General features: G+C 54.5%; 1 protein-coding gene across 5 annotated transcripts; it reads right to left on the bottom strand.

Moving 5' to 3' along the window:
• Nucleotides 1–14,878: 14,878 nt before the first annotated feature.
• On the bottom strand, nucleotides 14,879–25,763 carry DET1 (DET1 partner of COP1 E3 ubiquitin ligase). Of its 5 annotated transcripts, none has more exons than XM_038746684.1 (6): nucleotides 25,713–25,763; nucleotides 22,626–23,744; nucleotides 18,491–18,681; nucleotides 17,781–17,972; nucleotides 16,775–16,901; nucleotides 15,465–15,547 (listed from the first exon to the last, which is right to left on the bottom strand). In XM_038746684.1, the coding sequence occupies exons 2-5, from the start codon at nucleotides 23,727–23,729 to the stop codon at nucleotides 16,793–16,795; spliced, it is 1,596 nt and encodes a 531-aa protein (XP_038602612.1). In that variant the 5' UTR covers nucleotides 23,730–23,744; nucleotides 25,713–25,763; the 3' UTR covers nucleotides 15,465–15,547; nucleotides 16,775–16,792. The 5 variants fall into 5 exon arrangements, with proteins under 5 accessions (XP_038602610.1, XP_038602611.1, XP_038602614.1 ...); XM_038746685.1 differs by having other exon boundaries at nucleotides 16,775–16,880; XM_038746682.1 differs by lacking the exon at nucleotides 16,775–16,901 and having other exon boundaries at nucleotides 14,879–15,547.

The following is a 25,763-nucleotide window of genomic DNA, read 5'->3' as shown; positions in this document are numbered from 1 at the left end:
GAGGTTACACAGCAGACAAGTGAAGGAGCTGGGATTAGAACCCAGGTCCTCTGACTCCCTGCCCTGGGCTATAGCCACTAGGCCACACTGCTTCCCGATGGCTCATGGTATGTACCTGGTTGGGCAAGGGGGTGTGGACACTGCCTGGGGTCATGTTCTTCCTCCTTGGTGGCCAGATAAGTGGGAAGGGGCCTTGGACAATCCCACAATCAGCACCCAGAGCAGGGTGGCACAGCTGGTCTCTACGGTCCTGGGCAGTGTCAAACGAGGTGGTTGCTCTGCCCAGTTGCCATCCCAATTTTCTCCTGCGGGTGGAGCCGGGGAGGGTGCTCTCCATTGGCCCTGGCAAAGACGGCATGCCCGTCGCCACCCCAATTTTCCCCTGCAGGTGGCGCCGGGGCTGGTGTTGTCCATTGGCACTAGCGAAGATGGCATGTTTTTCGTTTCTCCACCGCTGCAGGTTTGCCTGGCTCCGCGTTTCTGCCGCCCGCCATGAGCCAGCTCGGCAGATGGTGCCGGGGCAGGGCGGCCCAGGGGGGCTCCCTTGGCCAGGGATGACAAAACCCATTTCCTCTTCTACTTCCGAGCAGATGAGAAATTTTCCACTCTCAGGCCCCCTGCCTGCCACGGGGAGCTGATGCCCCGTAGAAGCGACAGGGTGGCACCCAGCTCTCGCGGGCACATCATCTCGGAGCTCGTGGGAAAACGGTTTGCCACATAGCACCCATCTCAGCCCTCTGTTCCTTAGTAGGGTGCCTCACCCCTCCCGGGCCCCTCTGCCTCTCTGTCTCCCAGGCTCCCCACAAGACTCGGGGGTTAGTGCTGGGGGCTCGTCAGGCCAGAAGGGGGAGACGATAGACTGCCACTGGAGAATTGGAAACCCACTGGGCTCCGACAAGCACGTTCCATGCGCCATTTGAAGTGGGTGCCACGTGACCTGGAGTCCCTGAGCAGGACAAAGCCTGGGTTCCGGGCTGAAGCTGGGGACCCTGGAAATGGGAATTGCTGATGGACAGCAAGCTCCCTCTCCTTCTCTCTCACTGTCAGCAGCCCCTCCTCCCTCATCGACCGTTGCCTGCGGAGGGAAGCCAGTGGACTTGGTCCTGTACCACTGAAAGCAGCTGGTGCCGGGGTCCGGGGCTCCAGGCCCCATCCTGACACGTTCCCAGTTCCTAGGCCTTCCCAGACTGAGCCTTACCTCCTTTCCCTCCCCAAAGCACCTGTATATATGTATATATGTTTGTACATATTTATTACTCTATTTATTTTACTTGTACATATTCTATTTATTTTATTTGGTTTACATATTTTGTTTTGTTGTCTGTCTCCCCCTTCTAGACTGTGAGCCCGCTGTTGGGTAGAGACCGTCTCTATATGTTGCAAACTTGTACTTCCCAAGCGCTTAGTACAGTGCTCTGCACACAGTAAGCGCTCAATAAATACGATTGAATGAATCCTGGGGCCGAGGTTCGATGCCAGAGACGCAGATGAGCCTTTTCCCTCCCCGTGTAAAATGGCCGATCCCAGTTTACCTGCTCCCCAGAACTTTCTCCAAAACCTTACATCTGGGTTTCGCCAGGTCAGGTCTGGATTTCCCTACACCGGGCACTGAATCGATCAGTACTTGACGGTGTCCCGAGCACTGTACTAAACACTTGGGAGAGCACAACAGAGTTGGTAGCCCCAATCCCCACCCTCCAGGAGCTGACCACCTATTGGAGCTACAACCCAGACGGGAGAGGAAGAGGCACAAATGTCCTGAGACCGACCCCTCAGGTACTCTTGCTCATGTTAATGCTTGTGTTTCCCCCATCCGGGCTGGAGCCTGGTAACACTCAGTTTAGGGGGCCAAACCATTCTGGGACTTGAATTCCCATGTCCCAAGGTTCGAGGGGATGATTTTACTCTTTTTCCCTGATCTCAGAGCTTCAAAGACAGAAGGTAAAGCATGGGGGTTCTTTATTTTCTCAATGATATTTGTTAAGAACTTACCCCCTCTAGACTGAAAACTCGTCGTGGGCAGAAAACGTGTCTGCTAGCTGTTGTATTGTACTCTTCCAAGCACACAGTACACACTCAATAAATACCTTTGATTGCTGTCCCAGGCACTGGACGAAACACTGAGATAGGTACAAGATAAGCAGATTTGGATACAGTCCATGTTCCAGAAGAGGCTCACAGTCTTAATCCCCATGAGGTAACTGAGGCACAGAGAAGTTAATGAACTTGCCCAAGGTCACTCAGCAGAAACGTGGTGGAGCTGGGATTAGAACCCAGGTCTTCTGACTCCCAGGCCCATGCTCTTTCCAGTTGGCTGTTAAGGGGGTTGCTCCCATGTGAGTGTGTTCTCCAGGGCCTGAACCAGTTTGGGATCAGAGAGAGTGCATGTGCTTTGGGGTGGGGAGATGTTGCTGGAACCCACAATGTTTGAGACCAGGACAGAAACGACCAGCCACATAGTACTAAGAGCCGAGGTCGAGCTAAAACTGCTCCTCCAAAGGGACCAGCCAGGGAATGAGAGAGGCTGCCTTCCACGTCTCCTGCTTCCTAAATGGGGTCCCCTGCCCGGCCCAGGGCAAGGACCACTGCCCCCAGAAACAGTTCACAGTCCCCCCGGCTCTGAATTGGAGCCAGGCTATCTCCCTGTGCCTGGTGAGGACTCTGCCCCTTCTGCGGAGGTTCGGTGCAGAGGCCCCCTTACACACAACCCCGCCTTTAGAGAATTAAGCTTTCATCCTGAAGATGTGAGCAGCAGCCTGTTTGCCAGGCCCCCACGCCCAGCCAAAGGAAATTCTTTTTTTTTTTTTTTTTGTTCTGTTGGGCCTGGGATAATTGCGACATTAACGGAAATGCATTTCTCACCCTATTTTGTGTCTGATTGAAAAGTGCTTTGCAGTCATTTAGGCTGGTCGCACCTCTTCCATAATCAGCCCAAGGGGCTCAGACAGAGACAGAAAACTGGGTCACCACTTGGAAACGGGAGCCTCTTGCACATTGAAAGAGGGAAAACAAGAAGCACCATCTTCCTCCTCTGCCCCAACCGTTCTCTGCCCCTTCCCAGGCAGACTGAAAGCCACCCCCCTCAACCCACACAGGTCCCCAAGAACACTAACCAACTGCCTGCAGATTCCACCCTGGCCTGGAAGATGGCAGAGAGAATCCATAAGTCACGAAAATCCTTGTGGTAAATGCACGAGTAGAAGAGGAAGGAGGCTAGAATAAAAGGCTTAGGGTAAATGAAGGAAGGAGAAACAGTCAAAAGGGAAATAAAAAGATCTTCTGAAAAAGGGCCAAGAAAGAATACAAAGACCACTAGGAGAGAGAAAATGGGGAAATATGGTTAAAGAAGGGGGAGCAGGTGTCTTAGGGTTGGAGGGAGTAAAGGGAGAAAGAACTAAGAAAGGAGGGAGATGTCCAAGAGGAGGTATAGAAGTGGCAAGGGAATTGACGCTAGAATGGGGAGGAGAGTGACGGACCCAGGGCCAACAAAGATGGAGAAAACGTGAGGAGGAAGAGGAGGAAGAGGAGGAGGCGGTGGTGGTGGTGGTGGTGGGGTGTGTGTGTGTGTGTGTGCATGTGTGCGCGCAGGGGAGACAAGGACGGGGTGTTGGGGTGAAGTGTTGTAATCCATCCCTCTCTGGTATTTTGGAATACCTCCCCAAGTGGACTTCCACAGGGATACTGAATTTGCTTACCTAACTTGTGGCATTTTAAAATGCCCCCTCTGTCCGTATATTATGTATGCCCTGATAACATTGTAAATCATACCCCCCTCCTTCCTCCCCACTCACCCCCCCCCCCCCACACACACTCACACCTCTCCCTTGCCTCCAGGTAGCCCCTAATCTGCTCCTCCACCACCCATTTAATCAATCAACTGTAGTTAGTGAGCACCTGCTTTGTGCAGAGCATTGTACTATGGGCTTGGGAGAGGCCGATTGAGTAGGCAGACATGATCCCTGCCCTCGAGGCACTGCCAATCTAGCAGGGGAAACACACTATCATCAACTCCGGCTAGGAGGAGACAATAGATAGTTAATTCCATTTTCGGTGACATAATATACCTTCTGGTGTGGTATGCTTGGGTTCCTTGGATGGAGTTCTCGAGTCTCCCCATGAGCAACATGTCACATTTCACAGGGGCCGTTGCTGTGGTTTTTGTGAATTTTGGGTTCTGAGCCGCAAGGAGCCTGAAACTCTGGTCCTCCTGCCTCATCACCTCATTCTTCTCGAAGTCATTTTCCTGGTCTTTTATGTTGCTTTGGGGTTTCTCTCCTTCCATGTTTCCAGTGTCATCCTCCCCTTCTACCCCCACTTTATTCTTGGATTGTTAGCCCATTGGGGTCAGGGACAGGATCTAATTCTCACCCATAATCCCCACCCCCGCTCCCGACCACCAGCATGTAGTACAGAGCTTTGCAGACTGTAGACGCTTAATAAATAACAATCACTGTCGCTACTCCCAAGCCCCAGGATTCCTCTTGGTGTCATTATTGGGAAAGCTCCTCGATTAGGATTCTAAAATTGCAGTTTATATGACATCCTGAATATCATCATCAGTGGTATTTGTTGAGCACTTACCGCGTGCAGAGCACTGTACTAAGCACTTGGGAGAGAACAATACAGCAGAGTTGGTAGAAATGTTCCCTGTCCACAGCAAGCTTACCGTCTAGAGAAATATCCCAGGATTGCTTTCTCGACTTGCTTTCTCTGTCAAGTTTGGAGCTAGCCTTGGGCACCACACCAAATCCCTACTATTGTTCTAGCACCTCTACAATCTTCATTCATTCATTCAATCATATTTACTGAGTGCTTACTGTGTGCAAAGCACTGTACTAAGCACTTGGGAGAGAACACTATAACAATAAATATGAATTCCTGACCCACAACGAGCTTACGGTCTAGAGGGAATCTTAGTGTTGCAAGGCTCCTCTCTTGACAACCCACATTGTAGCACCCTTCCCAGCTTGACCTAGTGGAAAGAACCTGGACCTGGGAATCAGAGGACCTGTGTTCTAATCCCAGTTCCACCACTTGTCTGCTGTGTGCCCTTGGGCAAGTCACTTCACTTCTCTGTGCCTCAGTTCCTCATCTGTAAAATGGGGATTCAATACCTGCTTTCCCATCTACTCAGACAGAGAGGCTATCTGGGACTTCTTTATCTTTGTATCTACCCCAGCACTTGGCACATAGTAAGCATTTGGCAAATATCACAATAATTAGTATTATAATGTAATATCATTATTCCCTATGTCATCATTGGGAGCTTTTCCATTAGTAGGGTGGAGGAATCTAAACATTTGTTAAATTTTGGAAGACTCACCCAACAGCATTCCAAAATGCCTTCCTGGATCCCTTTCTGGACTTAGCATTCTGGAATTGCTGTGAGTCTCATATTTGGAACTCTGCCTTGGTTCGATCCATTTCCAGAATCCTTCATTCTGTCACTCTTTAGAGTGGCCACCCTTCTGGAAGGGTTAGAGAAGCCTCCTTTCTCTCAAATAATGTTCCTGCTCCATTTCTGTTGGTGCTACGTTTTGAAACTCTTCTCTAAAGTATTACTCCAGAATCTGTTCCTAACTAATAGTTCTCTAGACTGAGGTCAGACTAGAGAATTAGCATGATTTTGGCAGGGTCACTCTGGCAATATCCCAGCATTCTGCTTCACTCTTTGGATGGTAAAATTCTAAAATGTTTTCCTGTATCATATTGTGAAATCTTTTCCAGGATTTGATTCCAAAATCCCTTCCAGGAACTCCTCCCTATAATGTACTTTGGAATACAAGCTCTAGAATAATAAATAATAAATAAATAGATAAATAATTATGGTATTAGTTAAGCACTTACTCTGTGCCAGGCAGTGTACTAAGCGTTGGGGTGGATACAAGCGAATTGGGTTGGACACAGTCCCTGCCCCATGAGGGGCTCCCAGTCTCAATCCCCATTTTACAGATGAAGTGACTGAGGCCCACAGAAGTGAACTGACTTGCCCAAGGTCACACAGCAGACAAGTGGCAGAAGTCAGAATTAGAACCCATGACCTTCTGACTCCCAGACCCATGCTCTAGCCATGATGACTTGCTGTTTCTAGAAGCATTCTGGCATCTCCTGTGTCCCATTTTCCATCACTCCAACAGGTAGAGTTCCAGAATCCCTCAATCAATCAATCAGTGGTATTTACTGAGTGCATACTGTGTGCAGAGGCCCGTACTAAGCGGTTGGGAAGCAACAGTAAAAACAGAGTTAGTAGACACATTCACTGACCACACTGAGCTACGGTTTAGAAAGTTCCATCTGAGAACATTTTGGAAAACTCTCCAGCAGTTTTCCTACCACCCCCATCTAAACTGTGAGGAAGCCCCTCCATTCTCTTCCCAATCCTCTTTGCCAAAGCGGCTTTGGCGTGGCTCTCCTGAGAGACATTTCCACAATAACTCCAGTGGCCTTACCCAGTTCCCACCTCTTTGCAGGCCCTCCGCTGAGCAGCACCCCTGCCCGCCTCCTGGCTCGTTGCACCCTGTGTGCCCCAACAGAAACACGACCAGTGGGCACGAGAGTGCACAAGAGGGGCAGGGCCAATCTGTAGCCCTGGAGTCAACTTCCACCTGCACGGTGCTCTGCATACAGAAGGAGCTCCACAAATATCATCGACTGAGGGATAGATTGCTCCATTCTCTCGCTAACCTTTGGTGACCCACTACGCGTGGTCTGTCTGAGGAGTCATCCGACACCCTTCTTGACCTTGCTACACAGCTTTCTGGGTACCAAATTCCATCCATCAATCAGTAGTATTTACTGAGCACTTAACTGTGTGCAAAGCACTGTACTCGGACCTTGGGAGAGTACAACAGGGTTGGTAGACACATTCCCTATCCCTATGCTCATCATCCACCAAGTGTTTCTTTTTGTTGCTTTGAACCTGCCACCTTCAGGCATCAGTGGTGGACCCCCTTGCCCTAATATTGCGGGTCTGGTGGAACAACAATTCTCGGTCATCCTTCCCCTTCCTGCCTTCTCCTGACCACTCTTCTCTTCCTCCTCCTATTCCTGCTCCTCTTCCTTTTCCTCCTCCTCCTCCTCCTCCTCTTCGCTTGCAGCAGGAACTGTCCCCTTCGGTTGTCTGGAAGAGGCCTGGGGAATCCAAAATGGAGCAGCCCTGGGGGGTGAGGGCCCCCATCCCCTACCCCCACTTTCCTGGCTCCTGCATGAACAGGGCATTCAGGGCAGAACTGATCCCCCCACCCCGGGGTTGCTAGAAAGGTCAGAGTGTTCTCTTGGCTTGCCGAACTTCTCTGGCACCAGCACCACCGTCGGTCTCGGCATGATAGGGGGTGAGGGTACAGGGGTTGTGGGGGGGGGGGATTCCATCGCCTTAGTGATGGCCCTTCTGGCTCTCTTGTCACCCCCGGTTGCCATGGGGATGGAGATTAGCAAGAGCGAAGATCCCAGAGTCAAAGTGGCAGGAGGCAGAGCTGGAGAGGCCCCATGTTCTACCTGACTAAATGGCAGCCAAGGTTGCCGGGTACACCTAATCCTGCCCGGCACTGGCCTTCCCTCTGCCCCCTCCCCCCATCACAAAAAACAACAGCTGCTCTCCGCCAGGGCGGGGGGGTTCTAGCAGCAGCCGTGGTGGGCCCTGCCCCTGCCCAGGTCAGGCAGGTGTCTCTGCCCCCCCCCACGCCCCTCCCTCACCTCGCCCCCCTCCCCACCGCCATCCCCTCCGGTCCTTCATGGGGAGCTCGGCCTGAAGCTCATATTCGATTGACCCTGAAAGGCCTCCTCTTCCAGGAGACCTTCACTGACCAATTCCCTCCCCCCACGCCTGGACCTTTCTAGTGACTTCTTTCCCTGCTCCCCATTCATTGATTTGTTATTTTTCACTGACGCGATCTACTTGCGTTTGTGTCTCCTATCTTTCCTTACACTCTTAATCCTGGTATATTTATCTGTTTATACCAGATGGATATAATTTATCCGTTTATGTCCATTTTGTCCTCCCTGAAAGGTTGTAAGCTTATGACTTATACTTCTAAATGTCCTTCAAGTGCCTTAGTACAGTTCTCTGCCCTCAGTAGTTGCTCAACTCACTCGTCTGCCCGCAGTAAGTATCCAGTACAGGGTGCCCTGCACCCAGTAGGTGTCCAGTGCAGTGCCCTCCCTACAAGAGCATCCTGTGCAGTGCCCTTCACACATAAGCCTCCACTGCAGCATCCCACACAAATAGACATCTTTTGCAGTGCCCTGCATATATAGGCATCCGGTGCAATTGCCCTACTTGCAGAGGCACTCAGGCTCTACTGGCCTCCCCTGGCTTCTCCTTCCTCTTCTAAGTCTTCGGGTACCTGCCCAGAAGGAGCCAGGCCTAATGGGGAACAATAACATCTTCTCCATGGCAGGGAAGTTTCACATCACCCTGGACCCGTGAGAGGGGCCTGCCTAAGAGCAAGAGACTCTCCAAGGGGACAGATGCCTTCTGTCCCTCCGGGTCCTCATGAATGGGCTGAGAGGGAGGTGGAGGAGGCCTCCCTGGACTTCTCTCTCTGTGCTTGGGTTTCCCGTCCTCCGGTTCCCTGCTGACCCACACAAACCCTGAAAAGCGGCATGGCCTCGTGGCATGAGCACAGTCCCGGGAGTCAGAGGATCTGGGTTCTAATCCTGGCTCTGCCAATTGCCTGCTGTCTGACCTTGGGTAAGTCATGTCGCTTCTCCGGGTCTCAGTTTCCTCCACTGTAAAATATAAGTCCTACTCTCTGCTACTTGGGCTGTGAGCCCTATGTGGGTGAGAGACTGTTTCCAATTGAGTAACCTGTACCTACCTCAGTGCTTAGAACAATGCTTGACAAAGTCTAAGCACTTAACAAATACAATAACAAAAACAACAGTAATAATAATAAAGGCCGCAGATTTATCAAGGCAAAGCAAGTAGCCTGGAAGACCCCCTTCCTTCTCAAGCTTCTCTGCTTCACAAGAGAAGCAGCGTGGCCTAGTGGATAGAGCACAGACCTGGGAGTCAGAAGGACCAGGGTTCTAATCCAGGCTCCGCCACTTATCTGCTTGTGACCTTGGGTGAGTCACTTCACTTCTCCGGGCCTTGGTTACCTCATCTGTAAAATAGGGATTGAGACTGGGAGCCCCATGTGGGACGTGGACCTTGTCCAACCTGATTTATTTGTATCTATCCCAGTGTTTACTACAGTGCCTGGCACATAGTAAGCGCTTAACAAATACCATTATTATTAAGCTAATTCTGGCATAGACCCTCCTCTTGGAGGCGGCCAACATTAGCGACTTGCAGACTCCGGAGCGGCTGAGTGTGAGAACCCTGTCCCCTTTCCTCCTATCACCTGCCCCCTCCCCGCTGTCCCAGGAGGCAGGAGGAGCAGGGAGTAGGAAAGGATCATCCCGTTGGCTTCCGGTCGAAGGATTCGAAACAAACATCCCCCCAGAAGGGCCAGGAAAGCTTGTACAGGCTGAGGCAAGCCGACGGCAGCCAGAACAGCCGGGGTCCCGAAAGGTGCTGGAGCTTTGTACTTCCTATTTTCACTCCATCGATAGGCAGCCGCTAGGAGGGGGAAGTAAGATCGGCTTTGCCATCCCCTGATGTGTCCCGAGATCGGGAAAATCTGTTCTTTCTGACCCAAGGATGTGCTAGGAAGCCTCCCAGTTAACTCCTCCATCTCCTCTCCTGCCTTGGGACACTAAGCCCACCTGAGCCAAGGAAAGTGGCCTGGGGAGCGGGGCTGGAGAGTGCGAGAGGGGTGGTCTAGGTCTCCTACATCTGACTGATCCGGGAGGGGGAACTGTGGGGGTCCAGGGTGGCGGAGGGGCATGGAGGACGAGCCACAAACAAAGCCCCAGGCCCCTCCCCTCGCCCAGCTGCCCACTGCCAAGAGTTCTACCTTAACCTTCCTTGGTTCCAAAATGGCGGGGTTCCTCCCTCACTAGCACTGGCTACAGCTCACCGGAGACGGAAAGACAAAAGCAGTTAAGCGGGGTGGGGAAGGGGTGCTCTGATCTCTCCCAACCCTAGAACAGTTGGATGTAACCCACCCCCACAAACAAATCAGTTCCCTGCATCGGCCTCATTTCAAGCCCGACACACCCCAATTAGCCCCCGGGGGCTGGTGGGAGTTTCGAAAAAGAGGGGCTTCTGACAGGGCCACTGATTCATGTGTTTCTGGAGTGCGTGTGGGGAGGGGACGACTCTTCGGGTACCATCAGGGTGGGGTGACCTCCTGAAAGGGGCCGGTGGTCCAAGGGTGACCGAAGCTCTGAAGGGCTGAAGCCAGGGGGCCCACCTGAGCCTGGCCTCGTGCTTCCTCACGGGAGAGGAGACCTCTCCTGGAGCAGCACCGCGGGGGCCCGAGAAGGGGCCGGGGGCAGATGCACCGTGTTGCTAAGGAGCGCTGTGCAACAGCTGGTGGAGAAATGAATCCATGTCCTTGGAAGAGCATGTTCCCAGTCGCTAATTAAATGCTGCGGCCGCATCCCTTCCGTTGAGGGGATACAGAAATATGCTGTAATGAGGCAGGTGGGAGGCAGAGCGGAGACGCTGGGTTCAGTTCATGCTAAAAGGAGCAGGTAAATCCCCTGGGACCTTTCCCCCGTCTCTGGGCCCCCCTCTGCCAGCCCCGTACGGATGGGGCCAGGGGAACCAGAGGAGCCCATCATCTAAGAGAAACACCAAACAGCCCTCTAGAGGGGACCGAGGGCAAACCAGCACTTAAAACAGTGCTTGGCACATAGTAAGCGCTTAACAAATACAATCATTATTAAGTCAAGCAAACCCCTCACGGTGAAGTGACTGATAAAGCCATCATGGCGCCTCGCCCTTCCCTGTCATATGGTTCATTTTTACTCACTCACGTAGCCAGGATCGGCTTGTCTCCTCCATTAGACTCTGCTAGACTGGAAGCTTGCTGGGCCAGGGAACGTGCTTTGTACAGCACTCTGCACATAGTAAGAGCTCATTAAGTACCACTGATTGATTGAACTCTGCCAAGTGCTTAGTACAGTGCTCTGCACACAGTAAGCGCTCAATAAATACCACTGATGGACTGTAAGCCCCTCAAAGGCGAGGACCACACCTTTCCTTCCTGTTGGTCCCCCGCAGCATCTAGTACAGTACACTGCAAACTGTAGAAGCTCCGATAATGGCGATGATGATTCCTTAACCTTACCCCTCTCTTAAGTCTTTACTCGAACCCCAGCCCAAGAAGGTGATCCAAATGGCGGTATTTGTTAAGCACTTACTACGTGCCAAGCCCTGCCTTCAGCCTTGGCTGGGGTGAATCCGCTGTATCCCTGCTCAGGTGGGGCTCTCAGTCTAAGTAAGGGACAGAACAGGTAGTGAATCCCCATTTTACTGGTGAGGATGCTGAGGCCCAGAGAGGTTGAGTGACTTTTCCAAGGTCACACAGGAGGCCCACAGCAGAGCCTGGATCACGGCCCTGTGTTCTTTCCACCAGGTCTTTCGGCAGTTGAGATCATCGGTGGGCGGCTACTGATTTTGTTGATGAAGAGACCTGAGGCGGAGGCAGCCGGCTAAAAGGGTAGCCGACCCCACCTCCCCTCCCTGGTGACTGGGTTGCCCCAGGAGGGTGATGACGCCAACCGACTGCAGGGGCTCGACCCTGACCGCCCATGGCCCCACGGCCTGTGTTCTGGAGTGGCTTCACCTGAAATACACTTCTCTGGATCCACCATGAAAATCGCTAGGGCTTCAAAGGTTTGCCTTGGATGGGAGCACTTAGTTGGTTTTCAATCCCCCCACTCCCCCCCCGCCCCCCCGGCACCCCCACCCCCCCGGCATTCTGTCCACCACAAAAGCTAGGATAAAAACACCCCACTTCAAGGTTCTTTCAGGCGAGGTTCAAAAGTTCAGGTGAGGGGGAAACTGGGGGAGGAGGAGGGGCAGTCTCTTGTTTAGAGAGTGTGTTAACCCCCGGGTCTCCAGAGGCAGAAGAGGTAAGACCACAGTACCTCCAGACCTGAATCAAGCCTCTCCGTGGCATCTCAAGCTGCTCTCCATCCCTGACTCCTTCTCCTGGGGAGCTTGAACTTGGCCTGGAGGGAGATTTCAGCATCAGAGTTCACAAGATGGGCACGACAGGTCTGCCGCCCAGCTTCCCAAAAGGCCGGGACACGGGGGCTTCTTCCTCAAAATCATGGCGAGCAGCCGAGGTTGGGTAATTCGTGGGCTTAACCAGAAAAAGAGGCAACTTGGAGAATGAGGCGGCGGATGGACGCCTCTTTCCCCCCTGAAGCAAATGGCGGAGGCCGATGTCAGGAGAAAGCTCACTAATTCAAGGGCAAATGAGGAGCACTGGAGGGAAGGAATGACTCCTCACCCCTCAGTGGGCCACGTAAGAGTGTCTGCTCACAAACTCCCTGGGAGACGCACCATCTAGGGCAGAAATCTCTGCATCCCAAAGCAGACAAATAATTGTGCCTTGGCCTTGCAGAGTGTCTTTCGCCTTTAGAATTCACAGCCGTCACATCTGTTCTCTCATCTGTCCTCAGAAATCCCCACGAGAGGTAGGGAGAAATGCCTCTCGGCCCGTTTACAAGGCAGAAAACAGAGAGAAGAGAGGTTTAGTGATTTTCCCCAGACCACACAGCCACGATGAGAGCTCCAAGTCCTGGGAGATATCTGGGATTGGGCAGGGAGGAGGTGCAATTTCAACTCTACGGCAGAAGCTGCTCAACCTTGCAAATCTGGAACCCCCTAGTTCCCTGGCTGCCGTCAACTCCCCATCTTTTCAAGGCTTTAAAGAGTAACTGGCCAGTTACTGCAAACAATCGGCAGAATTGGCAACGATGACATCCAAAGGAGCCGAACAGCCCCCCGATCTCTTTCCAACACTAGAGGGTCCCAGCTAGGGCAAATGAGACCTATGAGGTGAAAACATCATTCACTCTTACCGTTCCTCATTAGCAGCGTGGGCTAGGGGAAAGACCCGGGGCTTGGGAGCCAGAAGGCCTGGGTTCTAATCCCACCTCCACCAATTTACCTGCTGTGTGACCTTGAGCAAATCGCTTCACTTCCCTGGGCCTCAGTTCCTTCATCTTCACCACGGGGATTCAATACCCATTCTCCTGCCTGCTTATTCTGTAAGCCCAATATAGTACCCCATTAGCTTGTATCTATCGCAGCATTTAGTACGATGCCTGGCACATAATAAGTGCCTCACAAATATGACAATCATTACTATCCCTCTACCCCAGTTTAGGGGGCGAGGTAGATGGATGCAGCACGGCCTAGTGGAATGGGCCTGGGAGTCAGAGGACCTGGGTTCTAATCCTGATTCCACCGAGTACCTGCTGTGCAACCTTGGGCAAGACACTTAACTTCTCTGAGCCTCGGTTCCTTTATCTGCAAAATGGCGATTCACTCCTTATTCTCCCTCCTACTTAGACTGTGAGCCCCAAGAGGTACTTGATGATCTTGTATCTACCCCAGTGCTTAATACAGTGCTTGGCACAGGGCACAATTATTATTAGGGCTGCCAGCCCCATGCCAGAGATCATGTCTGCACTGAAACTATGTCAATCCTCTATACTTACCCACAGTGCTCAGCACCTAAATTCCATGATTAATCAATTCCATAATTAATCGAGATCAGACTTGGGCTTTCAAGTGCTGGTGAAAATTATTGGAAAGAGGCGTGGCCTAGTGGGAATCAGAGGACCTGGGTTCTAATGCTAGCTCCACCACCAACCTGTCTGCTGTATGACCCTGGGCAAGTCATTTACCTTCTCTGTGCCTCTGGTACCTCATCTGTTATATGGAGATTAAGACTGTGAGCCCCATGTGGGACATGGACTGTGTCCAACCCAATTAGTTTGTATCTACCCCAGTGCTTTGTACAGTGCCTGGTACATAGCGCTTCACAAATACCATTTAAAAAAAAACAAAAAACTTTAGAGGTCCTGGGTTGGCAGACCAGGGAAACTCTCTTCTGACAGTCTTTACCTGTTATTTTGTATGATAGATGTTATCAGTAGCTTTAGAAAGCTGAGTTTTGTCTGTCTCCTCCATATTAGAACATGAGCCTCTTGACAAGCAGGGTCCTGCTTGCTAATGCTCATTGGCTTTACTCCAGCGCCTAGGCCAGAGCTTGGCGCTCCGGAGCCATTTTGACAGATGGCTGTGATGGTGAGGGGTCACAGAATTCTCCCCAAACCCAGTTCCTGAGAAGCACAGACTGGAGGAGAGTGGGTTTGACAGGCAGAGAGGACCTGACGAAGGTGGATTTTGGTCCTGGAGCCAAGGGGCTGTAGAAATACTGCCCAGCACAATGTGGTTTGGGAAGATTTTCCCAGAGAGGATTCTGGAAGCATCCGAGCAGCCCCTTCCTAGCTCTGCTGGCCCACCTCCCTCCAAGGCTCATAGCTTTGTCCACCAAAACAGCTGAGGAAGAACCCACCCTGCCTCCCTTCCTCCCGATCTCCCACCAGAGCCGGGAGGGTGGGCCAGGGCCTCCCGTGGAGCACCTCCCAGAGGGCCCTTTGGCAGATGGCGGCAGCGGAGGGCAGCGGTCCGGGCTGCTTGGAGGCAGTCGGTGGTCCCTGGCCCCAGCCAGAGCCGGTCACTCCTGATGTGGACCGCCCAACCAGCAGGGAGCCAGAGCTGTGGGGCTATGTTCCCCCCACATTCAGGTGGATTAGAGGACACCCCTGACTCCATCCCTGGCAGGGACCACCCCCAAATATGGTCAGAGAGGGCTGCTCCCTTCTCATAGTTACTCCCCGTTCCCCCCCCCCGCTAGGACAAGACACTGCAGAGCTCTGCCCTCCGAGCCACAAAGCAACCCCAGGGGTCTTCAAGAGAGGGCTGGGACGGCAACGGGGAGCAAAGTCAAAACAAAAGGCTGCCTTGTTGGTGCAGGGATGAATAAGTAAGAAAATACCAGGGCCTTTATTTTCTCTTAAAGACAGACTTGTTTTTTGACTAGATGAAAGGAGTGAGTAGAGTCCCGGGGAATAAACAGCTGTGCCCACGCCGCCAGCCACCGGCCTCGCTTCAGGCCAAGCACCGGGAAGCCCAGACGGGCTGACCAGGAAAAGCAACTCGGGACCAACGGGGAGTTCTCAACTACATATCAGTCCGATTCCAAAAAAACCCAAAACCAAAAATAACCCAAAGAAACTTAAAACTTAATGCTGGATGCCTGCCCAAGAGCTACCGGGGGGGCTTGAAATCAGTCCGCGCTTGGTTCAGACCAATGCATGAAGAAGTCAGTCTCGGCTGGGTTCCCCAGCGCCAGCCCCCCAAGGGACCATGGGCTTGTGGAGGTGGGTGGGCAGGCGTGGGGCCTGGGGTGCAAGTGTTCGGGCTGCCAGGCCGGCCTCCTTTCACGTGCAGCTGTGGCGCATGTGGAAGTTGACAACGTATTCAGCGTTGGTCCTCTGCACTGAGATGGCGAAGGGCTCAGATGGGTGGAAGGTGAAGGCCACCAGGCGGCGGACTGTGTGGTTGATGGGGCGGCCCAGCAGGCCAGCTTGGATCTCAAATTTGAGCAGACCAGAGTCCCGAGCATAGAACCTGAGAGAAAAAGGAGGAGGATGAAGAGAACAAGGAGGAGGAAAAGGAGGAGGAGGAGGGAGAAAGGAGGGCCAGGACGGGGAGGGGGCAGGGAGGGGACAGAGGAAGAGACTGCAAAAGAGAGTGTGTGAAGACTTACTTTCATCCTCCACCATCTTGGGCACGGCCTAGATGGGATGCAAGCTGCTAATCGGTCATTTGCTTTAGCACTCAGGCCTCCTGCTGTGCCCACCAAAGCCCACCCTGAACATGGAGTCTGGTCAGCCAATTGCAAGCAGGGTAGCCCAGTTGGGAAATCCGAGGGAAATAAACAAGGATGAGAGAGAACCAGTCTACAAATCGATTCAGGTTCCTGGCCCAATAGAAGAGAAGCTCTGACCTCAGTCACACAAACCTCGCCCCCCACAGTCCACAGACCGTTCTTAATGCGACAAAGCTGGAAGCCCCTAAGCTAGGCTAAAACCCACCTGAATCACTTCCGTTTGCAAGCTCGGACTACCACATGGTTTCAGAGCTTTCTTCTCTGGCGGGGGTATATCCTTCCCCGGGCCTCTTCAGTTCTGGCGGTCTTCCAACCCCCTGAGGTGAACCAGCGGGAGACTCAAGGCCAGCGGCTCGGCAAGGCAGGGTCCCAGGGGAGGAAAGCTGCCTGCCAGCCTTCGGTACCTGCCAGCTGGGCTACCGAAAGGCCATTCTACCCCCAAGGTCTTCAAGCCTAACACTTCTCCATGCTACTGTGCCTTCTTTTTCTGGAATGCCCCCGAGGAGCTCTGCCCACTCTGCCAGCCCACAGGGCCATAATAATTATGGTATTTGTTAAGTGCTCACTATGGGCCAAGCACTGCTCTAAGTGCTGGGGTAGAGACAGGGTAATCAGGAGTCCCACGCGGGGCTAGCACTTTTAATCCCCATTTTTACAGATGAAGTAACTGAGGCATAGAGAAGTTAAGTGACTTGCCCAAGGTCACACAACAGACAAAGGGCTGAGCCGGGATTAGAAACCATGTCCTCTGACTCCCAAGCCTGTGCTTTTTTCACTAAACCATGCTGCTTCTCTTGCCATCTGGTGCAATACACCACCTGCAAAACCAAGAGCAAATCTCGCCCCAGGTTGTGGGGAAATCGTGGGAGAGCCTCACGAGGCTTGCGTCTGAGATTTTCATGGTTTCTAACAAACCGTCCCACAAGCGGGGCCACAATCAAACGAACTGAACTGGTCAAACTCGCCTGAATGTTGCAACGGGGTCACATTAGTCCTTCTGTTGTGGGTGGACAGTGGCCTAATGGCGACCAGCTCCCGTTCAGACGACCAGCCATGCCTTCCCCGTCATTCCTTGACAGAAGAATAATCTGTCTGGAAGGATTAAATCAGAAAGGGGACCCTAAAGAAGGGGATGGAATTGCCTTCCTCTAGACTGTAAACTCGCTATGAGCAGGGAATGGGTTTGCTAGTTCTGTGGTACTGTCCTCACCCGAGCATTCAGTACGGTGCTCTGAAAACGGTAAGCACTTGAAACACCATTGATTGAAGGCTGGGGAAGGCCCTCTCACCCTGTGTTCTAACCAATCCGTGGTATTTATTGAGCACTTTCTGTGTGCTGAGCACTGTAGTTAAGTGCTCGGGAGAGTACTAATAATAATAATCACGGCACCTGTAAGTGACTTACCATGTGCCAGCACCCATACTAAGCGATGGGCTAGATCAAGCAATTGTATTTATTGAGTGCTTACCGGACGCAGAGCACTGTACTAAGCGCTTGGGAGAAAACAACTTAACAGAGTTGGTAGACACGTTCCCTGCCCAACACGAGCTTACAGTCAGGTTGGATGCAGGCCCCATCCCACAGGGGGCTCATAGTCTAAGGGGGAAAGGGAAACTGGTATTGAATCCCCATTTTACACAGAAGGAAACTGAGACTCAGGGAAGTGAAGTGACTAGACCAAGGTCACTCAGCAGGCACATGGCAAAACCAGGATGAGAACCCTGGTCCTAGGACTGGGCTCTCCCTACTAGGCCGGGCTGCTTCTCCGAGCCCCAATGGTCAACGAGTTGAAAAGGGAAGGGAGGGGAGGTGCCCCTTCCTGCCAGCCCTCCACGGGGGTGAGGCTGGCAGTGTTCCTTCACAAGGGCCTGCCAGCTGGCTGCAGGAGAGTAGAGAGTGGTGAGAGGAGCGGAGAAATCTCTCCCAGGGTCCCACCCCCCACCCCTCCAGGCCCCGGAATCTCTTGGTACCTGATGGGATGATCGCCGCATGTCTTGGGCCGCTCCATGACCGACACCCACTTGTCATCGTAGCTGAAGAGCGAAAGGTCGAGGTAGGGGCTGCCACTGTACGACTGGGCACTGATGGGGAGCTGCCCCAACAGGCGGCGCACCGCCTCCGTGTGCCCGCCATACTTGGCATTCACGATAGTGTCTTTGAACCTGGAACCGGCAGGGAGGCGTCTCGGTCGGAGGGCACCCCACCGCTCCGACCCGAGCTGGGCCAGTCCGGCATTGGGAGGAGACCTACCCTGGGAACTGGGGGTAGGGGCGGGGCGGGAGGCTCAGAGTGTGTGCTCCACATTGGAGAGAATGCCTCAGCAGTTCCCCTCGCACTGGAGGGAACGCCTCAGCAGTTCCCCTCACACTGGAGGGAACGCCTCAGCGGTTCCCAAGGCAAAAGTCCAACCACCGTCCTTTGCGAGAAACATTTCCAGTCGGCCAAAGCTGAAAAGCAACCGACTGGGGCAATTCGCGTGGAAGACCCGGCCGAGTGTCGCTCTGCCTGCCCCTGCTGTGACTTCAAGTGCTCTCCCCATCCCTGAGCGGCGTCCGTGCCGCTCCGGGGGTGCGACAGTCAGGCAGGGCCCACCAGCCTGCACTTCTCACCACATTTCTCGCGCCGAGACGCCGTGTGTCGGCCTTGCCCGTCCCTCCCTGCCCCACCCCGGGCGACTCACCGGCGCTGGATCTGCCTGGCGAAGTTGTTGCTGGAGGCAGAGCAGGGGAACTGGACAGCCTCGCTGTGCAGGGTGGCATTGCGGAAGAGGTCACAGAAATTCTCAAAGAGCTCCAGCAGCTCATCCGAGGTGTTTTCGAACACGGCGATCACCTCCGTCGTCACCATGTTGTACACCACGAAGAAGGATGGCTGCCAGCCGGGGAGAGAGGAGCGGAGGGAGAGAGGGAGGGAGGTAAGGAGGGGCGGTCAGTGGGCCACCGCGGCCCCGCACTCCCCTGATCGGACAGGCAGACGCCCCCACCCCTGGGGCTGGAGGTTTGGTGACGCCCCAGGGGGCTCTTGGCCACGATGCCTGATCACTCAGCTGGAATGACCGTGTTGGCCGCTTTTCAAAAAAAAAAAAAAAAAAAAGGAATTTCAATCTTGGGTTTCAAACTGTGAGCTTTCAATATTCCCCTTCCAAGTGTTTATTCCCTCCCTGCACCCCACCCGGGGCCTGGGTATAAAAAACACTTTTTTAAAGTGCCAGATTTAATTTTCTTTCCTGCTGGGGAAGTGATTTGCAGCCCAGGGCTGGCTGCTGGCAAATTATTTTCCCCGGTCTATGCAGAGTTGAAAGATCAGTTTTGGGCATCTATTTTTGCCCCTGAATATTTGGAACCTGCAGAGAGGCCCCTTCGGGGCATTGTGTGGTGCAGTTGGGCCGGGCAGTTCCGTCTCAGCGACATCCCGCTGTTGGACAAATGAAATCCCAGAGAGGCAGGGCACATTTCCTACCCTTTTCTCCACCGATGCTCTTTTAGCGGAGAGCGGTGGTAGGGTCCGGCTGTCGGGATTTGCAGTGGCGGCGGAGCCCACAGGGAAGAGCCCCGGAAGCCCATCCGGACGCCAAGGGGCCGGATTCCACGGGAGGCATTGCCTGGTCCCTCCTTCCAGCCGTGGGCAGGCCGAATGGTGACCCCGAGGGGCTTGGCGGCCTCAGTCTGGGCCGGGGATCAGCGGGACAGCAGCTCGAGGTCACCACCTGTCTCAGGGACATTCCTGGATGCCAGTGTTTCCGCCCTCCTCGCACGCCAGTCCCCGCAAAACCCAGGCTCCGCGGCCCCCACTTACGCCCCAAGGGATAAGCTCAGAGAGGCCGCCCCCCACCCCCATCCCTCACCTCGGGAATGCCGTCCATCCTAAGGAGCTCCATGGCACTGGGGGCTGAGTGCTCAGTTTCCTCACTGGCCCATCCTCGGGATACTGGAGGAAGGGAGCCATGTGTGGGGCAGAGGGGAGTGTGGGAAGGGGTGGGTTCGAATTCGGCTGTATCAGTGGGTCAATTCATCACCCTGTCTCTTTGCCTGGCCCTGGCCCCCACCCCCTCGTAAACCTGAATACACGGACAAACCCACTCCTCTTCCGTCCTCCCATCTGTAATTTCACCGTCGCTCTCCCCCACTGGACAGGGAGATAGGCTACAGGAAAGGGGTCGGGCTCACCCTACACTCCTAAGTGCTTAGCACAGTGCTCTGCACACTGGGGGGATTCAAAGAAAGCAGTGAGGTCTAATGGAAAAAACCTAGGCAAGAGATTCAGAGGATCTGGGTTCTAATCCCAGCTCTGCCACTTTGCTGTGTCACCTTGGACCAGTCACTTCAATCAATCATTCGATCAATGGTATTTCTTGAGGGCTTACCATGTACAGAGCACTGTACTAAGCACTTGGGAGAGTACAATGTTACAAAATCGGTAGACACGTTCCCTGCCCATAATAAGCTAGTTGCCACATCTGTAAAATGGGGATTAAGACTGTGAGCCTCAAGTGGGATGGGGACTGTGTCCAACCTGATTAGCTGGCACCTTAACCCAGTGCTTAGTACAGGGCCTGGCACATTGTAAGTATTTAACAAAAACTATTTGTTTAACTCATATATGTAGGCCAGCTGCATTAAATCATTTTGAGAAGTCCCAGAGCTCTGAGGAGGCCAGGCTTCTGGGTTACTAATTCCACACAGCGCCCCTGGCCCAGACCAGCTCCAAGCCAGCTACTTCATCATCAGCAGCAATTGTATTTACTGAGTGCTTACTGAGTGCGGAGCACTGTTTTAAGCGCTTGGGAGAGTGCAATCCAACAGAGATGGTACGCTCACTTCCTGCCTGCGCTGAGCTTGCAGTCTAGAGGGGGAGGCAGGTATTAATACCTCCGGACCTCGGCTCCCAGGCAGGAATGGGGAGAAGTGGGATAAGGCAGGTGCCTATCCCGGGGTGGAGATGGAGCCCAGTGACCCAGAAGTAGACAAGCCCTGCCCTAGACGCCCGTCTCCAGTGAAACCGGAGCAGCGGCACCAGCCGGCAGCTTCTGGTTGCCGGTCTGGAGACCTGCCATCTGTCCATCAGTCTAGGGGCTCCTTGTGGGCGGGGAACGTGTCGATCCACTCTGTTGGGCTGGACTCACCCAAGTGCTCAAGATATACCACTGAGAATGATGATGAAGATAGGGGCCTGGACCAGCACTTCCCAGACACGTGACTGACGGTGGGGAGAGCATCCCCTGGCCCCTGGGTTACTTTCTTAGCACCTAACCACCCAAGCCTGTACCCCAAGTCAGGGAGAAGAGGAGGAGGAAGGCCCAAGAACGGCACTTGGTGTCCAGGAGGTGATCTCGCTTGAGGTTTGAGAGAGGGTCAGGGGAGAGTCGGGCTAGGAGCTCCCCAAGAATCCCCCTCTCCAGAGGAAGCTCCTCAGGGGGTGACTTTGAACCGGAAGGGGCCCTCTCCTGACTGGAAAGGAGGAAGATGGGGAGTCAGGTGGGGGTCCGGAGGGACATCACGCCTCTGGCCTGGAACGCCTTCCTTCTTCACATCCAACAGACCCTCTCTCCCCCACTTCAAAGACTTACTGAAGGCACATCTCCTCCGAGGGGCCTTCCCTGACTAAGCCCCTCATTTTCTTTTCTCCCTCTCCTTTCTGCGTCGCCCTTGCAGTTGGATCTGCCCCCTTTATCCTGGCCTCTTTCAGCCCCACACCACTTCTGTAGATGTTCATCACTTATTATATTCACGTCTGTCTGTATATATGTATATATGTTTGTACATATTTATTACTCTATTTATTTATGTATTTATTTATCTTACTTGTACATATCTATTCTATTTATTTTATTTTGTTAGTATGTTTGGTTTTGTTCTCTGTCTCCCCCTTCTAGACTGTGAGCCCGCTGTTGGGTAGGGACTATCTCTATGTGTTGCCGACTTGTACTTCCCAAGCGCTTAGTACAGTGCTCTGCACACAGTAAGCGCTCAATAAATACGATTGATTGATTGATTGTCTCCCTCTCTAGATTGTAAGCTCATTGTGGGCAGGGAACCAGTCTACCAACTCAGTTTTACTGCACTCTTCCAAGCGCTTAGTACAGTGCTCTGCACCCAGTAAACACTCTATAAATAGGACTGAGCAATGGACACGAGAGCCACCCAGCAAAGCAGGACTCGGGCAGGACAGGGGCGGTTCGGGAGTTAGGGTCAGGACTGAGGCTCGGCGCCCTGTGTGGTTTCTCGGCCAAGCGGCTGGCTCTCTAGTGGCTGACTTCATGGAGGAGAATTTCTCCAAGGCGGATGCAGCCCCCAGGGCTGCCTGCATGCTCGTGTGGCAATTTGCCACTGGGAGAGAGTCTTCTCCGACTCATGATCCCTTGTTGTCCCACCACCTCTCCATCGGCCCCAGAAACCCCCATGCTGCCCACCCACTGTAGGGCCCACACTTGACTCTTGCTCATCCGGGAGCCATTCTGTCCTGTTTCTCTTCCTCCTCCTTCTCCCTCCCTGCTTTACTTCATGCCGCAGCCCACCACAGCACAGACCATTTCGGCGCTCACTAACGTCTCCAGGGGCACAGGGGTGTGGTGGGTTGGCGAAGCAGGTGCTGGAGGCTCAGATTGGTCGATGGGACCCAATCTGCCGAGGCCGGCTACCAGGCCTCCCATCAGTTGGGGCGGCGGAGAACTCCCCTGGCCCGGCCAGATGGGGCTAGACGTCCCTCCAAACCCCCCCAGGAGCCCCGGGATCAGGAGCGAAGTCACGCGATCCTTGGCCATCCCTGGAGGCGGGGGGTCGCCAACCCTCCCGGCCACACAGGGGCTGGGCCCTCACCTGGGAGGGGTCGGTGACCCTGAGAGTGACGACGTCCTCGCTGGTGTACTTGATGAGCAGGTGGTTCTCATCCAGCAGCTGCATCTTCCACATGCGCAGCTGGCGCAGCTGGTCAAAGTACTGGAAGAAGCGCCTCTTGGCCACAGCGCTGCCATCGCGCTCGGCCCGGCGCCACAGGTACACCAGCAGCCGGTGCTTCAGCGAGTTGATGGCTGGCTCCTTGTAGGGGCCGGCCATGCCCGCCTGGCCGTCCCGCCGGACCTCAGGGTAGACGGCCGACAGGGTCAGCAGGTCGTCCTCGTAGCAGAAGCGGCCGATGGTGCGCACATCCAGGAAGGTGCCCTCGGGGGTGACCTGGAAGACGTGGATGGTCTGCTGCTGGACCGACAGGACAGCCAGGATGTTCCCGTACAGGTAGAGGCCCTGGTTGTGCGACAGTATGACCTTGTCGCACTTGAAGGTGCGCGTGTCGCACAGGCGGCCGGTGTGGAGGTCGACAATGTGCAGCGAGTAGTCCTCCAGCGGAGAGCGGGGGTTGGGGGTGACCGCCTCGCTGTTGCGGTACACCTCGAAGAAGGGCGGGTGGGGCTCCTCGGGCAGGTAGGCGGCCGAGCCCACAATCACGCAGCGGCAGTCATCCGTGAAGAGGCTGCACTCGCGGTTCAAGTGCTCGCCGTGGGCCGCCACGCTGGTGATGTGCAGCAGGACGAAGAAGCGCTCGAAGAGCCGCCCACGGAGGGCTGCCGCCGCCTGCTGCTGCGGTGGAAGCTGGTCGCTGCTGCCGGCGAGGACCTCCCCCTCATGGCCCCGCAGCAGGTCCTCGGCCGCCTGGCAGCCCTGGTACTCGTAGATCTCCAGCGACGTCTGGTCCGAGGAGAAGGCGATGAAGTAGCGCCCATCGGGAGAGAACTTGCGCAGGAAGCAGGGCGGCTTCTCCACATTGACCACCGTGAAGTTGGGGAAGACGTTCTGGTGGAAGACACGCACCTGGTGCCAGTGGCTGCCCGCCCGGCCCGAACTGATGCGGCGCCGCTCCAGTCGATGGATTACGTTCTGGTTCTGGATCCGGCGCGGTCTCAGGGTAGGGAAGCCACGGTCCGTCATTGCGGCATCTCTGCCCTGCAGGGGGTGGGGGACGGTAGGCCCCGGACGCCCACGAGAGAGCCAGGGGTGTTGCCCTTCACCTGCGCTGCATGACCTCGGGCCCCACGCTTCACTTCTCCGGGCCCCGGTCTCCCCAGCCTGCCCTCCTTCCTGCTTAGACCACAAGCAAACCCCCCGTGTGACAGGGATCGTGCCCGCCCGCCTTCACCTCCCACCTGGAAAATCCCCCATCTGGAAAATGGGGATTAAGACTATGAGCCCCACATGGGACAAACTGATCACCCTATAATCTCCCCAGCACTTAGAACAGTGCTTTGCACACGGTAAGTGCTTAATAAATGCCACCATTATTATTACTACCTATCCCGGGGCCTACTACAGTGCTCGGCACACAGTACGCACTCAACCATGCCCCGCCATTAGTGTTATCTCACGGTCATGGACCTGAGTGTTTAGCAAGTAGGAAGCATTTAATCGATACCACCACCGACATTGTAAGCGAGCCATGGTTAAGATGATGACGGCGGCATTCATTAAGTACTGCCTGTGTACCAAGCTCTGTTCCAAGCCCTGGGGTAGATACCAGTTAACCAGGTCAGACCAAGCCCCACATGGGGCTCATGGTCTAAGTCAGAGGGAGAACAGGTGTTCCGTCCTCATTTGCCAGAGGCCCAGAGAAACCAAGGGACTTGCCCAAGTTCACACAGCGGGCACCTGGCGGAGGTGGGATGAGAACCTGGGTCCTCCGACTCCCAGCTCTTCCCAGCCCCTCCCGCCTCGGGGGTCAGGCAGGGAGGAACTGGCCTTCCGGGGAACGGGCGGGTGGGGATGTCCTAGAAGGCCAGGGCTTCGGGGCCGGGACAGCGGAAGCCACGGGTCAGTTCAGAGGGAGGAGAAACCGCCGCGGAAGAGGGGGCGGCAAGACAGAGGTCGCGGGAAGTTTACAGTCTTACGGACAAGGGGGAGGGCCTAAGGAGGGATGGGCGGGAAGAGTCTGAGAGGAGGCAGTCTAGGCCGAAGGAATCTGAGTCTGGGGATTGAAGGGAAGGCCCAAGGAACTAAGAAAGAGCTGAAGGGGGAGCAGGCTGAGCCTGGGGGGGAAGGAGAAGTGGGGGTGATCCAACAGAAGCGGCGTGGTCTAGGGGAAAGAGCACAGGCCTGGGAGTCGGAGATCCTGGCTCCTAATCTAGGCTCCGCCGCACGGTTGCTGGGTGATCTGGGGCAAATCACTTGGCCTCAGTTTCTTCATCTGTGCACTGGGGATTCAAATATGTGTGAGTGCCGTGTGGGATAGGTACTGTGTCAGACCATTCTCCTGTATCTACCCCAGGGCTCAGGAGAGGCTTGGTACCTAGTAAGCGCTTAATAAATACCACAATTATTAATACTATGGAAAGAGAAAGGATAGAGAAACGAACCTGGAGGAAGCAGGAGAGGAATGTGCCTGAGGTGGGGTGGGGAGGGAAAAGCAGGCCTGGAAGCTTGGTGGTCTGTTAAATTGTATTCTCCCAAGCACTTAGTACAGTGCTCTACACACAATAAGTGCTCCGTAAACACGATTGACTGAGCTACAATTGGAGGGAGGGAAGGAAAGTGGCGGGCGGGCTTGGTGGAGGGAGGGAGAGAGAGGGGTGAACCCAGAGGAGGAAGGGGAAGAGGAGAGAGAGGTGAGCACAGGGGAAGGAGGGGGAGAGAGGGACTAGCCTGAGGGAGCGACGGGTGAGCCCAGGGGAGGGAGGGGGAGAGAGGGACTAGCCTGGCGGAGGGAAGAGGAGAAAGGAGCGAGCCCAGGGGAGGGAGGGGGGGAGCCCGGGGAAGGGAGGGGGGCCGAGGAGAAGAAAAGGACTAGCCTGGGGGAGGAAAGAGGAGAGGGGGGAGAGGAGGGCTAGCTTGGGAGGCGGGTATGAGGGGAGGGGTGAGCCGGGGGGGGTGGGGGGAGAGAAAAGAAGTAGCCTGGGGGGTGGGGGTCGGGGGTCTCCGTACCTCGGTCCCCTGGCTCCCGCTGAATTGGCACTGGCGGGGCGGGGCGGGGAG

This window comes from Tachyglossus aculeatus, chromosome 5 (genome assembly GCF_015852505.1).
Source record: "Tachyglossus aculeatus isolate mTacAcu1 chromosome 5, mTacAcu1.pri, whole genome shotgun sequence".
NCBI classification, from domain to species: domain Eukaryota; kingdom Metazoa; phylum Chordata; class Mammalia; order Monotremata; family Tachyglossidae; genus Tachyglossus; species Tachyglossus aculeatus.
Note: the sequence above shows the minus strand (reverse complement) of the source record. Positions and strands in the feature narration are given on the sequence as shown.

What these genes read in the sequence shown, in the direction of transcription:
- DET1 (XM_038746682.1), bottom strand. Translation starts at nt 23,729, where the DNA reads ATGACGGACCGTGGCTTCCCTACCCTGAGACCGCGCCGGATCCAGAAC. An exon ending in GCCAGGCAGATCCAGCGCCG is followed by an intron (nt 17,973 to 18,490) that starts GTGAGTCGCCCG and finishes TGCCGGTTCCAG; the next exon opens with GTTCAAAGACACTATCGTGA. An exon ending in TGCGGCGATCATCCCATCAG is followed by an intron (nt 15,548 to 17,780) that starts GTACCAAGAGAT and finishes TTTTTCTCTCAG; the next exon opens with GTTCTATGCTCGGGACTCTG.